Consider the following 15691-nt stretch of genomic DNA (forward strand, 5'->3'; position numbering starts at 1 on the left):
ATTCTAGAAGCCAAGTAAATGAATGTTTACTTGTTTTAGGATGGAGTAATTAACTGTGTCAAAAGTAACTGAGATGATATAATATTCTGACAGGTTTAATAAATTTAGGCAAGAACTTTGGGGCACAGAAATAATTCAAAGCATAGAATCACCGAACCACTGCTGATAAGCTTAGAGGTAACCTGGCAGATGGAAAAAAATGCCTGAGAGCAAATGCCCTGATGTTCATAAAAGAAAAGAAGGTAAATTAACAAAAATTGGGTGAGTTTAGAACTATAGGCAAAATTCTAGAAAAGACTATCAATGATGGTTTTTGAACAATTAGGAAGTGGTACTCACTAGGAGCCAGGAAGACCTCACAATGAACAAGTCATATGTCTTTGTTTCTTTCCTAACTGGGTAACTCACTGACTTGAAAGAAGAAACTGCAGATTTGGCTCAAGGTCAAGAGACCCTGTTTCCAAGGGTAATTTGTAAGCTGTCTAAGACAAGAGTTCTTAACAAAGAGTTTGGCAGAGCAGGGAGCAGCGGGTCCTAAAAGTGAAGGGATGAGAGGATTCCAGAACAAATAACTATGTATTGTCCACTGCTGGCTTGTACATGCCCAATTTGGGGAGACATAAGAAAGGGTTAGCGGCATTAAAATGATCAGAACTGGGAGGACACCAGTAAGAAATCTAAGTCTCTTATAGAGTGGATGATAAAATACAGGGTGTGGTCATAGATGGTAGTAAAGGTAATCTCTGTCATCATTGTCATTATCAAAATAGCAGCTAATCATTTGGGAGGTGGGGCTTAATATTTTGTTAAAACAGTTCTAAAAGGTTAACATTTTCAAAACAATCCTATGAGGGAAAAACTATTATTATCTTTTTTCACAGATGAGAAAACTAAGGCACAGAGAGGCTGAGTGACTGTTCAAGGTCATATAACTAATAGGTGAAAAAGCTAGTATTCAAATTAAGGCCCCAGAGACTGCTCTTGAACTAGAGTCTGGATTTATTGTTAGAAAAACACATGAGATCTTGAGTTGAGTGTCCCGTGAGGAGCAGCTTCAGTGCACGTCCGAAGCTGAGGTGTCGGCTGAGCCATTTCATGAGGAACTCTGGTCTGAAGGGCTGGGGCAAGGCCTCTGCACAGGGCCTGCTATGAGCAAGTGAAACAGACTAAGCACAAAGAGAAAAAAGGTGGATGGGCTAGGCCTGAAGTGAGATTGCCAGATTTATGTGCTTTCCAGATGAAATGTGGATCCTCTAGCAACAGGAGTAATGGAAGATTTCCCTAAATCTGCCTTCAAGCTTTTCCTTGATCGATCTGTGTGAAGAGACAGGATCTTCAAGATGGCGGAGGAGTAAGACAAGGAGATCACCTTCTTCCCCACAAATACATCAAAAATACAGCTACATGTGGAACAACTCCTACAGAACACCTACTGAATGCTGGCAGAAGACCTCAGACTTCCCAAAAGCCGTGTGGCTGACAGGGTCTTGGTGTTCCGGCCGGCGGTCAGGCCTGAGCCTCTGAGGTGGGAGAGCTGAGTTCAGGACAATGAACCACCAGAGACTTCCCGGGCCCATGTAATATCAATCGGCGAGAGCTCTCCCAGAGAACTCCGCCTGAACGCTAAGATCCAGCTCCACTCAATGACCGGCAAGCTCCAGTGCTGGACACCCCATGCCAAACAACTAGCAAGACAGGAACACAACCCAACACATTAGCAGAGAGGCTGCCTAAAATCATAATAAGGTCACAGACACTCCAAAACACACCAACAGACGCGGTCCTGCCCACCAGAAAGACAAGATCCAGTCTCATCCATCAGAACACAGGCACCAGTCCCTTCCACCAGGAAGCCTACATAACCCACTGAACGAACCTTAGCCACTGGGGGCAGACACCAAAAACAATAGGAACTACGAACCTGCAGCCTGCGAAAAGGAGACCCCAAACACAGTAAGTTAAGCAGAATGAGAAGACAGAGAAATACGCAGCAGATGAAGGAGCAAGGTAAAAACCCACCAGACCAAAAAATGAAGAGGAAATAGGCAGTCTACCTGAAAAAGAATTCAGAGTAATGACAGTAAAGATGATCCAAAATCTCGGAAGTAGAATGGAGAAAATACAAGAAACGTTTCATAAGGACACAGAAGAACTAAAGAGCAAACAATGATGAACAACACAATAAATGAAATGAAAAATTCTCTAGAAGGAATCAATAGCAGAATAACTGAGGCAGAAGAATGGATAAGCGACCTGCAAGATAAAATAGTGGAAATAACTACCACAAAGCAGAATAAAGAAAAAAGAATGAAAAGAATTGAGGACAGTCTCAGAGACCTATGGGACAACATTAAATGCACCAACATTTGAATTATGGGGTCCCAGAAGAAAAAGAGAAAAAGAAAGGGACTGAGAAAATTCTTGAAGAGATTATAGTTAAAAACTTCCCTAACATGGGAAAGGAAATAGGCAATCAAGTCCAGGAAGCCCAGAGAGTCCCACACAGGAAAAATCCAAAGAGTAACAAACCAAGACACATATTAATCAAACTATCAAAAATTAAGTACAAAGAAAAAATATTAAAAGCAGCAAGGGAAAAGCAACAAACAACATACAAGGGAATCCCCATAAGGTTAACAGCTGATCTTTCAGCAGAAACTCTGCAAGCCAGAAGGGAGTGGCAGGACATATTTAAAGTGATGAAAGGGAGAAACCTACAACCAAGATCTCTACCCAGCAAGGATCTCATTCAGATTCGACAGAGAAATTAAAACCTTTATAAACAAGCAAAAGCTAAGAGAATTCAGCACCACCAAACTTCTCTAGGCAGGAAACACAAGAGAAGGAAAAGACCTACAATAACAAACCCAAAATGATTAAGAAAATGGTAACAGGAATACACATATCGATAATTACCTTAAATGTAAATGGATTAAACGCTCCAACCAAAAGACATAGACTGGCTGAATGGATACAAAAATAAGACCCGTACATATGCGGTCTACAAGAGACCCACTTCAGACCTAGGGACACATACAGAATGAAAGTGAGGGGATGGAAAAAGATATTCCATGCAAATGGAAATCAAAAGAAAGCTGGAGTAGCGATTCTCATATCAGACAAAATGGACTTTAAAATAAAGACTATTACAAGAGACCAAGAAGGACACTACATAATGATCAAGGGATCAATCCAAGAAGATATAACAATTGTAAATATTTATGCACCCAACATAGGAGCACCTCAATACATAAGGCAAATGCTAATAGCCATAAAGGGGGAAATCAACAGTAACACAATCATAGTAGAGGACTTTAACACCCCACTTTCACCAATGCACAGATCATCCAAAATGAAAATAAATAAGGAAACACAAGCTTTAAATGACACATTAAAAAAGGTGGATTTAATTGATATTTATAGGACATTCCATCCAAAAACAACAGAATACACTTTCTTCTCAAGTGCTCATGGAACATTTGCCAGGATAGATCATACCTTGGGTCACAAATCAAGCCTTGGTAAATTTAAGAAAACTGATATCATATCAAGTATCTTTTCCGACCACAACGCTATGAGACTAGATATCAATTACAGGAAAAAACTGTAAAGAATACAAACACATGGAGGCTAAACAATACACTACTAAATAACCAAGTTACCACTGAAGAAATCAAAGTGGATATCAAAAAATTGCCTAGAAACAAATGACAATGAAAACACGACAACCCAAAACCTATGGGATGCAGCAAAAGCAGGTCTAAGAGGGAAGTTTATAGCAATACAATCCTACCTCAAGAAACAAGTAAAATCTAAAGTAAACAACCTAACCTTACATCTAAAGCAATTAGAGAAAGAAGAACAAAAAACCCCCAAAGTTAGCAGAAGGAAAGAAATCATAAAGATCAGGTCAGAAATAAATGAAAAACAAATGAAGGAAACAATAGCAAAGATCAATAAAACTAAAAGCTGTTTCGTTGAGAAGATAAACAAAATTGATGAACCATTAGCCAGACTCATCAGAAAAAAAGGGAGAAGACTCAAATCAACAGAATTAGAAATGAAAAAGGAGAAGTAACAACTGACACTGCAGAAATACAAAGGATCATGAGAGATTACTACAAGCAACTCTATGCCAATAAAATGGACAACCTGGAAGAAATGGACAAATTCTTAGAAAAGCACACCTTCTGAGACTGAACCAGGAAGAAATAGAAAATATAAACAGACCAATCACAAGCACTGAAATTGAGACTGTGATTAAAAATCTTCCAACAAACAAAAGCCAAGGACCAGATGGCTTCATAGGAGAATTCTATCAAACATTTAGAGAAGAGCTAACACCTATCCTTCTCAAACTCTTCCAAAACATAGCAGAGGGGGGAGCACTCCGAAACTCATTCTATGAGGCCACCATCACCTTGATACCAAAACCAGACAAAGATGTCACAAAAAAAGAAAACTACAGGCCAATATCACTGATGAACACAGATGCAAAAATCCTCAACAAAATACTACCAAACAGAATCCAACAGCACATTAAAAGCATCATACACCATGATCACATGGGGTTTATCCAAGGAAAGCAAGGATTCTTCAGTATATGCAAATCAATCAATGTGGTACACCGTATTAACACACTGAAGCATAAAAACCATATGATCATCTCAATAGATGCAGAAAAAGATTTGACAAAATTCAATACCCATTTATGATAAAAATCCTCCAGAAAGCAGGCATAGAGGAAGTTACCTCAACATAATAAAGGCCATATATGACAAACCCACAGCCAACATCATTCTCAATGGTGAAAAACTGAAACCATTTCCACTATGATGAAGAACAAGACAAGGTTGTCCACTCTCACCACATATTATTCAACATAATTTTGGAAGTTTTAGCCACAGCAATCAGAGAAGAAAAAGAAATAAAAGGAATGCAAATCAGAAAAGAAGTAAAACTGTCACTGTTTGCAGATGACATGACACTATACATAGAGAATCCTAAAGATGCTACCAGAAAACTACTAAAGCTAATCAATGAATTTGGTAAAGTAGCAGGATACAAAATTAATGCACAGAAAACTCTTGCATTCCTATACACTAATGATGAAAAATCTGAAAGAGAAATTAAGGAAACACTCCCATTTACCATTGCAACAAAAAGAATAAAATACCTAGGAATAAACCTACCTAAGGAGACAAAAAGACCTGTACGCAGAAAACTATAAGACACTGATGAGAGAAATTAAAGATGATACAAACAGATGGAGAGATATACCATGTTCTTGGATTGGAAGAATCAACACTGTGAAAATGACTATACTACCCAAAGCAATCTACAGATTCAGTGCAATCCCTATCAAACTACCAATGGCATTTTTCACAGAAGCAGAACAAAAAATTTCACAATTTGTATGGAAACACAAAAGACCCCGAATAGCTAAAGCAATCTGGAGAAAGAAAAACGGAGCTGGAGGAATCAGGCTCCTGGACTTCAGACTATACTACAAAGATACAGTAATCAAGACAGTATGGTACTGGCACAAAAACAGAAATATAGATCAATGGAACAGGATAGAAAGCCCGGCCAGAGATAAACCCACACATGTATGGTTACTTTATCTTTGATAAAGGAGGCAAGAATATACAATGGAGAAAAGACAGCCTCTTCAATAAGTGGTGCTGGGGAAACTGGACATCTACATGTAAAAAAATGAAATTAGAATCCTCCCTAACAGCTTACACAAAAATAAACTCAAAATGGATTAAAGACCTAAGTTTAAGGCCAGACCCTATAAAACTCTTAGAGGAAAACATAGCAGAACACTCTATGATATAAATCACAGTAAGATCCTTTTTGACCCACCTCCTAGAGAAATGGAAATAAAAAGAAAAATAAACAAATGGGACCTAATGAAACTTAAAAGTTTTTGCACAGCAAAGGAAACCATAAACAAGATGAAAAGAAAACCCTCAGAATGGGAGAAAATATTTGCAAACGAAGCAACTGACAAAGGATTAATCTCCAAAATATACAAGCAGCTCATGCAGCTCAATATCAAAGAAACAAACAACCCAATCCAAAAATGGGCAGAAGACCTAAGTAGACATTTGTCCAAAGAAGATATACAGATTGCCAACAAACACATGAAAGGATGCTCAACATCACTAATCATTAGAGAAATGCAAATCAAAACCACAATGGGGTATCACCTCACACCAGTCTGAATGGCCATCATCAAAAAATCTACAAACAATAAACGCTAGAGAGGGTGTGGAGAAAAGGGAACTCTCCTACACTGTTGGTGGGAATGTAAATCGACATGGCCACTATGGAGAACAGTATGGAGGTTCCTTAAAAAACTAAAAATAGAACAACCATATGACCCACCAATCCCACTACTGGGCATATACCCTGAGAAAACCATAACTCAAAAAGAGACATGTATCACAATGTTCACTGCAGTACTATTTACAACAGCCAGGACATGGAAGCAACCTAAGTGCCCATAGACAGATGAATGGATAAAGAAAATGTGGCACATATATACAATGGAATATTACTTAGCCATTAAAAGGAATGAAATTGAGTCATTTGTTGAGACGTGGATGGACCTAGAGACCATCATACAGAGTGAAGTTAAGTCAGAAAGAGAAAAACAAATATTGTATATTAATGCATGTATGTGGAACCTAGAAAAATGGTACAGGTGAACCGGTTTGCAGGGCAGAAGTTGAGACACAGATGTAGAGAGCAAATGTATGGACACCAAGGGGGGAAAACCGTGGTGGGGTGGGGATGGTGGTGTGCTGAATAGGGTGATTGGGATTGACAAGTATACACTGATGTGTATAAAATTGATGACTAATAAGAACCTGCAGTATAAAAAAACAAACAAACAAGCAAACAAACAAAAAACTAATACTAAACTTTCTTTGCGTTCTTTGTATGGAAATATGTTAATATAAATGTTTCAGACATTACATGAAATTTCTAAAAATCTTATATGTTCTGGTATAATGTTATAAGTCATAATTCTAGTTATTACTTTAAAATGTATATCTCAGAAATAACTAAATATCCTTGTCAATTGCATTATTATGAACTTTCATCAAATCTTTAACCGTGGTCATTTTTAAGTCTTTTGTCATTTACAGACAGTTCTGGGTGTACTCTGATGCTTTTGCAAAAATGTTCCTATAAAAGCATTTCATCTTCAAGGAATTCATGGAAAAGACTGACAAGTACAGGTTTCTGGTAACTGACTATACTGCTGAACTGAATGAATAAGCATTTTCAGAACTCTAATGGAAAACTGATGAATTCATAAAAGTGCTAACAAAAGATCAAGATGAAAAAAAAATTAATTACATGTGACTGAGTGAACTGATGAGGATGATTATAATTTTTGTGACTTTCTGTTTGAATAAAAAAAAAATCCCACAAGGACTCAGAGGCAAAAAATATACAAATCAATTTTCACTGCAAAGTAAAGGACATGTTACAGTGGAGGATTTCTGGACTGAATGTCAATATTATGACATAGTATCAGTGTGTTTCGTGTTTGGTAATTGCAATCGTTACTTTTGTTATGGTCATCCATTTACAATGCTTGGTGTCAGTTTATTTATCTCTTGTAAAAATAAAATACAGTGTGTGTGTGTGTGGAAAAAAAAAAAGAGACATGTATCACAACGTTCACTGCAGTATTATTTACAATAGCCAGGACATGGAAGCAACCTAAGTGTCCATAGACAGATTAATGGATAAAGAAGATGTGGCATATATACACAATGGAATATTACTCAGCCATAGAAAGAAACGAAATTGAGTTATTTGTAGTGAGGTGGATGGACCTAGAGTCTGTCATACAGAGGGAAGTCAGAAAGAGAAAAACAAATACCGTATGGTAACATATATATATGGAATCTAGAAAAAAAAATGTTTCTGAAGAACCTAGAGGCAGGACAGGAATAAAGATGCAGACGTAGAGAGTGGACTTGAGGACACGGGGAGGGGGAAGGGTAAGCTGGGATGAAGTGAGAGAGTGGCATTGATATATACACACTACCTAATGTAAAACAGAGAGTTAGTGGGAAGCAGCCGCATAGCACAGGGAGATCAGCTCGGTGCTTTGTGACCACCTAGAGGGGTGGAATAGGGAGGGTGGTAGGGAGACGTGAGAGGGAGGAGATATGGTAATATATGTATACGTATAGCTGATTCACTTTGTTATAAGGCAGCAACTAACACAACAATGTAAAGCGATTATACTCCAATAAAGATGTTAAAAAATATACTAAAAGTTATGGAGTGGGAAAAAAAAAAAAAGAAAAACATATGAACCCCTGAAGTACTGAGTAATATATGGTCATCAATCTCAAAGGAAGTCTCAAGAGGTATGCCCCCCAAAACTCTCAACTTAGCCCTGTCCTGTTGGACATTTTTAAAAATGACATACACAAAGAAACTAAAAGATTGCTAATAAAGTCAAGAATGACATGGAATTTGGAGGAATAGCTATGATTTTTTGATGACAGAATGAGGATTCAAAAATATCTCAATAAACTGAAATGATGAGCCAAAAATAACATTAAATTTAATGGCTACATGTGAGATCTTGAATTTAAGTTAAAAAAAAATCCCTACAAATATAGCTTAGAAAAGATAAGGTTAATTTCACCTACTATTTCTTCTTATATTTCCTTATTCCCTACAGCCAACCAGTGGCCATGTCCTACAAATTTACCCCCTTAATTTAAGTTTCTTGGTCTGCCCCTTCCCCTCCGTTTCCCCCACCTCTCCTCTAATTCAGGCACTCTCTGCCTCTCTCCCCTCCACCTCCACACTCTTGCCTTTCCAATCCATCTTACATAGAGCTCAGAAAAATCTCCCTAAAGCACAGGTCTTCCCTGGCATTCCCTGTTGACTGACCTTCAGTGGTTCCCACTACCGAACTTTAAAAGGTCACGTTCCTTGAGCCTGGCATTCAAGAGCCTCCATTTTGGCTTAGCCATCTTTTCCAAAACCCAAACATTCATCATTTGCTCATCCTTTTCCTGCTCTTCCCCACCTCCTTGACATTGTTCTGGTTCCTTCACTCCTTTAGCTCCTTCAGTTTAAATCCTGCCTAAATCCTCCTCATTCTTCACAAACTCTACGTTTGTAACCTTCACCAAACCTCTCTTGTCCTCTTTATTTCTTCCTCCTAGAGCATGTCATCATTACCTATCTTACCATATTTTCTGTCATAAATTGATGCTGTGGATACACGTCTGATTTCTTTGTCCCCTATTTTCCTTTCTATCCTCAACCAAGAACGTAAGCTCATTAAAGGTATAATCTGTAACTGATGGACTTCTTTATTCCTACACACTCACATGCAATGATGTGTGTCTGGCATTGGGTCCTGCACAAAGAAGGCAGTGGTTTTGCTGAAGAACAAGAGCACACTTGGAACACTGGGCTCAGAGTGGAGTACTCCTTTTTTAAGATAGATACTACCAGACTGATGGCAACAGAGAAAGAAGAGTGGGATGGTTTGCAGACCCAGGACGTATCAGAAACCAAGGATGTTCTGTCTAGGGGAAAAGAAAAACAAAACAAAACTACTAAATGGACCATGATAGCCATCTTCACATATTTGAAGGGTTTTCATGTGTAAGGATGAAACTGATTTGGAATCACTACAGAAATAAGAACTATGTCCAATCTGAATATAGTTTCAAAACAAGAAATTGTTCAACGGTGACCACTCTGCTTTGTGGATTTAGTAAGCTTCCTATCACTTGACTTGTTGTGAGGCAGGATCATAAATGAGGAAAAGGTCACCTACAATAAATAAGGTGCCAAGCTATAAAAACTTTTAAAAAGATTTCTTTCAAAATAACAAGAACAACAATAATATATAAATGACCATCAGTGGGACTTAGAGTCTATTGCCAATTTTGCCATATCTTCGGCAGGTTAGGTAACATCTCCATTATAATTAATACTCACTGGCATTATTATTTGTTAGAAATTATGGGTTGCCCTTAATGAAATATAAGAAAAAGAAGACATGCCTTGCTTTAAAAAAAAAAAAAAAAGCTTAAAATTCAATGCAGCTTAGAGTAAAAGTTAATTTTTAAAGTATGTTATTTGACTGTCATTTGGTAGATGTGACATTGGTACAACCATTTTGGAGTTAACTCTGTGGCCCAGAAATTCCACTCTTAGACAACTAACACAAGGGCAATGGCTTTTAAAATGTTCATTTGTGTATCTCTTAAAGGAATTTTGAAAAACTATATTCTCTTCCCCACATTTTAAAATTGAAATTTAGTTTTCTTTTTTTTTTAGCATGAGTTTAATGGTTACAAAATATTGACTAGAAAATATTGAAAAGAAATCAGAGGGAAAACTAAAGGTATTCAAGTTCATAACTATGATTTTTCATTTCCACTGATGCTAAACAGGGTAACCATCCGTTTATGACAGAAGGCTATAGGTCAAACATCAGGAGGAATATGTTTGGACAGACTAAAAAGAAATCATATTATAGATTATTAAGGGTTACTAAGAGTTCAAAATTGCTTTATTTTAAAGATCTTTTAGACTCACAAGAGGGGCTAATCAAGATCCAGAATTTCCTGGAGGAAGACACATCTTATGATTCTAGACTTTCATAAAAATCAAGGCTGACACTTCATCTAAGCCACCCAAAGGCAGTCCTAAGTGGCTTTGTCCCTTTGTACCTTCCATTCCCTCTGCTGGTATGACTATACATGTGTCTAGGAGACTATTTCTTTGGTACATGTTCTCATCAGGCCTCTTGACAAACTCAAGGATGGTCCTTTTCTATAATGATGGAAAGTTAGGCTATGAAGGCAGTATCAGCCACCACCCCAAAGGTCAAGTTCTAAATTGACGTTGCTTAGCTTCCAACAGAAGCTCTACCTGTAGGCTGCAGTGCAGGTGTCCTTGTATTCCTGTAGCTTCACGCACACCATGTTGAGGAACTGATCCGAATAGGCACTCAAGTCGTGCATCAGGTTCATGAGGTCTTGCACTGTCTTCTCCACAATGATTGTGCTCTGGAAACGAACACAGAGAGGACACAGAAACTCATGAGTGTTTTGTCTCAAGTGATGTTTATGACAGGGAAGGACTACTAAAAGGATGTGATCACTTAAGACACTTGAGCTTTCCTAGAAGGATGTGACATTTAAAAATACTCCTGAAAAACAACAACAAAATAAGTATCTTACATAGTGCTGATCTTCCAAAGACCTGAGAAAGTGTTTTTTATGGAAGGACACAGGACAGGGAATTTCATATTGATTTCATGGAATTCTTGGCATCTACAAGATATCTCTGCGGCTTTTAAGAAAGAAAATTCATATTCAGTTGGAGCCTGATTTATCACCCCCAGGGTTCTACTTTGAGATTAGGGACTCATGACAGGCAGCATAAAGAAAAAGCCTTCTAGGATTTGTTTTTTAAAGTTTCAAAACCATCGATCTATTAAGAATAACAACTAACATTTGTATTGTGCCTTACAGCTTGTAGAATGTTTTCACATATACAGCATATGTTACCTCACTTGAAACTCACAAAATAATCATGATAATCATGAACACTTATTAGACTCTTACAAGTGTGAAGCTGAGCTAGGCACTCTACATGCTTTATGTCATTTAATCCTCTCAACGCACCTACCTATCGGCTGAATCCCTTAATCATCCCCAGTGTAAAGAGGAGGAAACAGGCTTAGAAAAAGAAAGAAACAAAGCAAGGGCTCCAGACTTTGCTCTTTTAACTATACCCTTCTGCCTCAAACTTTTTCTCATGAGATCACAGTATCTCCTGTTGTTTTTGTCACTGTAGAAGCAGTGTCCAAAGAGACTCAGACACATTTTTAAACTGAATTAAAGGAATATCCAAGGGAAAAAATAAGCCCATCTTAGACACTGATAGTACTGTGCAGCAAATCGGTGTTATATCTGAAAAGAGGCACATTCAATAAATTCTAAATCTTTGGTTAAGAAAAGACAGAGTTGTTTAAACCATTAGTTCATGCCTCTTTTGAAAGAAGCACAATTACACTGGAGTAAATATTAATCACATGCTTAGAAGCTTGGAATCCTTTGGTCAATAACTGGTTTGATGAATATGTATTTATTTATATAGAATTCCATAAGCAATGTAGACTTAGCCATAAAAGTAAACATTAAAAAATTTTTTTCCAGCCTGACACTAACCTTTGAAATAATCAAAGGCATTTTATTATGCTTAAGTACAGACTATGGGGTACAGGGTTTGGGTTAGCTTTTTTTTTTTTCTTCTAAAAATAAAAAGAATGGATAAACGTGTACAGCTTTTCTCAACACAACGGAGGATCAGTCTGAGTTATGAGCTTACATATGCATGCTTATTCAGGACTATTTGGTTCTAGAGGTTTCTTCTTTCCTTCTCCTCTCCCCACACTCCAAGTAAAATAATCAGAAGGTGAAAAGGAAGGAGCAGTTATACCGTGTGAGGCAACTTCATAGGAAACCAAATTACAGTCTCTATAGAATCCCCACAAGTTCAACTTCCTTTTCTGTATTGATTTTAAGATTAAAGCACTGCAGCTTCACCCTGATCCATAATCCTGTTCCTCTGTGTTTGTGTGAGTGACAGGAATTGATTCTGCTTAGCTACATGTCCCCATGCTGCTAAGAAGAATCAAAAATCCTCATCCTGATTAAGAACACAGGCTATCCTACAACACGTGGACAGCAATTAATAAAGGAGAGTAGAGTGCAGCCATCCTAACAAAAGCCGTTTGAAATCTGACAAACACTGCAGGGAAGATGAGCACAAGGAAATTGCTCAGATTATTGAAAGAAAGGGCCTGGTTCTATTCCCAATTATGCTACTGATAATCAACTCTGGGGCAGTTTTGGGTAGCCCCTTCCTTTCTGATGGCTCCATCTAGCCTTCTCGTAACCAAGGATAATTTGATGGCTCCTCTACTCTACTGGCCCTCATTGCTCAATCAGTGCCTTGGTGCTTGCAGACTTGGGGAATACTGTGTAACTGTTCCAGGTCATCTTAGGTGTGTTTGTTCTTCCTGATTAGATTATCAACTTCTCAAAAGTGAGACGGGTGTTCTTATTTTCTAAAACCTTCCCATCCTTCCCTTCCTTTGCTTGTTTTATAATTTCTAAGGCTCTTTAGGACGATACTACTAATCAAAGAAACAGGACTAATAATGTCAACCCATATAAACAATGTGAGGGATGTCATATATGTGAGGGATGCTAGATACAGGCATCTTTGCATCTGGAAGTCTCTTTGGGTGGTTCAGTTTGGTCTGTATTTATGCCCATGTTTTTGGGTGAGGAGAACTGTGCTGATGACAGTCGGAGAGGAAGGGGAGATTGCAGCCACAGAGGAATATCCCCTGGAGATAAAGATTTTGGGGGTAAACAGGAAGTACCTCCAGGGAATGATTAGCCTATGTGATGCTATATGATTATATACAATTTTCCAGCTATTTGGTTGGTTTACCTTGTCATGGTAGCACTCTGGATAATCAATCACTACATTCTCTTCAAGGAAAATGATACTGTAGTTTGCCAAATGATGCATACTTTTACAGGGGAAAAAAGATTCCATTTTCCAAGAATTTACAACAATTTCCAAATCAGTGGCTCTGACAGATAAATACTGAAAATATCAAATTTCTAACAAGGTCAATCCTGTTTTTATATATTTGATCCCTTTGGCATCACAAATGATTTATTGTCTCATTATTAATTTGGGGAATTGCCAATGTTGACTATAATGACTTCATGATAAGTAAAACCCTGATTTTATTCATTATAATTCCTATTAAACATATCACAAATGATTGATATTTGTTTAAAAATAACTCAATTCTCATTTCTTGCAACCTGTTACCAGGTAATAAGTCTGAGCATGACATGAAAAATGAGAAAAGGAAAAAAAAAATCCCAGGATAGCTGAGGCAATAAAAAAAAAAACAAACCACTGCTATGAAAAATAAACAACTAAAGTTTCTTACAGGGATATATCAGCAATCTAAAATAAGAGGACAGTATATAAGCACCAGCTCTTTTGGTCTAAGGACCAGCTCTGAACTTAAAAATTTTAATGAATGAATGAATGAAGATGATTGGACACTGAAGACCTTGTCCGTTTAGCCCAAGCCCTAATGGGGTATGGCAACCACTGGTTCACTTCTTTATTAACAGTCTCTTCTGTCACACTACAAAATCCTTTTGATCAGTGACTATACTTTCATATCTCTACTGCCTAGTAGCAAGGTATCTGGAACACTGAAGGTGCTCAAAAGATGTTTATTAGATGAATTAATGCACATTCAGAACACAGTGAAAAGACAGATTTAGAGTATAATTTTAATGTAAAATAGTGGGTCAAAAGCCTGATTTGGTAAAGTGGAATCAGACCATGGCCTCTTTGTTACTACATTACTGTACCTTAATTCCCATGGTTCTAAAGACTGAACATTTATTACGACTAAAAGTCTTAGACTTTGCTACCAAAACATTCCTAATTTCACTTGACTGTACTATTTTCTGTAATGGCAATTAATAAATATATATACACACACAATTCAGGAAGTACAAACTCATAAAACTTTAGTTTGGAAAATGCAGTCTCTGCATGTGTGTTGTTTTAGCCCTTGAATCAGGGATGGTTCAGAGACGCTGCAGAGAACCTAGGGTCCTGGAAAACTACTTTAGGAAGAATTTGAAAGAAAACATAGAGTAAATCCATTCATCACTTGAGACACACCCCACCACACCACATATATACACCAGCAACTGTGGAGGGAGAGGGCTTCACGAATGTCTGACGATGACAACAATGTTTCTGTTTATGGGGACATATCCAACTACAAGTCACCAAAACTTGTCATTCCATATTGTCCTTCCAATTACCATCAGCTCTAAGTTGTGGTTGGCCATAAACGATAACAACTACAACAATGACAGTAATGACAGAAATCAAAAGGAAATTTTGCTTTCTGTTTTTTTATCTATATTTTGATTTGCGTGATGTTTAAACTATTCTGAATGGGTTTTGCTCCTGTAATAAGCTAACTGGTAAAAGGCTGTGCATCCAGGGAGCTGGTGACTGAGGAAGTTGCCACGTCTATGCTCTTCCTAATCATCCTCCACCTCAAAGGCTGAGTAATCTTTTAAAAAGTTATGTCTGGGCTTCCCTGGCAACCCAGTGGTTAAGAATTCGCCTGCCAATGCAGGGGACACAGGTTCGAGCCCTGGTCCGGGAAGATCCCACATGCCGCAGAGCAACTAAACCCGTGCGCCACAACTACTGAGCCTGCGCTTTAGAGCCCACGAGCCACAACTACTGAGCCCATGTGCCACAACTACTGAAGCCCGCACGCCTAGAGCCCATGCTCTGCAACAAGAGAAGCCACCGCAATGAGAAGCCTGCACACCACAACAAAGAGTAGCCCCCGTGCAACGCAATTAGAGAAAGACCGCGTGCAGCAACGAAGACCCAGTGCAGCCAAAAATAAATAAATTAAATAAATTAAAAAAAAAATCCTTAAGAAAAAATGAATCTTTAAAAAAAAAAAAGAGTTATGTCTCCCACAGAAATGAGTGCTTATGTCCATCACAAAGACATGAACACAAGTCCTCATAGC

General features: G+C 37.9%; 1 protein-coding gene across 1 annotated transcript in view; it reads right to left on the bottom strand.

The window, feature by feature from the left end:
- Window positions 1-15691, bottom strand: part of EXOC4 (exocyst complex component 4) — an 823186-nt gene that overhangs the window by 169052 nt on the left and 638443 nt on the right. The window contains exon 12 of the mRNA XM_059933354.1: window positions 10942-11078. Coding sequence (XP_059789337.1) covers window positions 10942-11078 — 137 coding nt within the window. The remainder of the gene's footprint in view (window positions 1-10941; window positions 11079-15691) is intronic.

The sequence above is a fragment of the Balaenoptera ricei genome, chromosome 9 (assembly GCF_028023285.1).
Source record: "Balaenoptera ricei isolate mBalRic1 chromosome 9, mBalRic1.hap2, whole genome shotgun sequence".
NCBI classification, from domain to species: domain Eukaryota; kingdom Metazoa; phylum Chordata; class Mammalia; order Artiodactyla; family Balaenopteridae; genus Balaenoptera; species Balaenoptera ricei.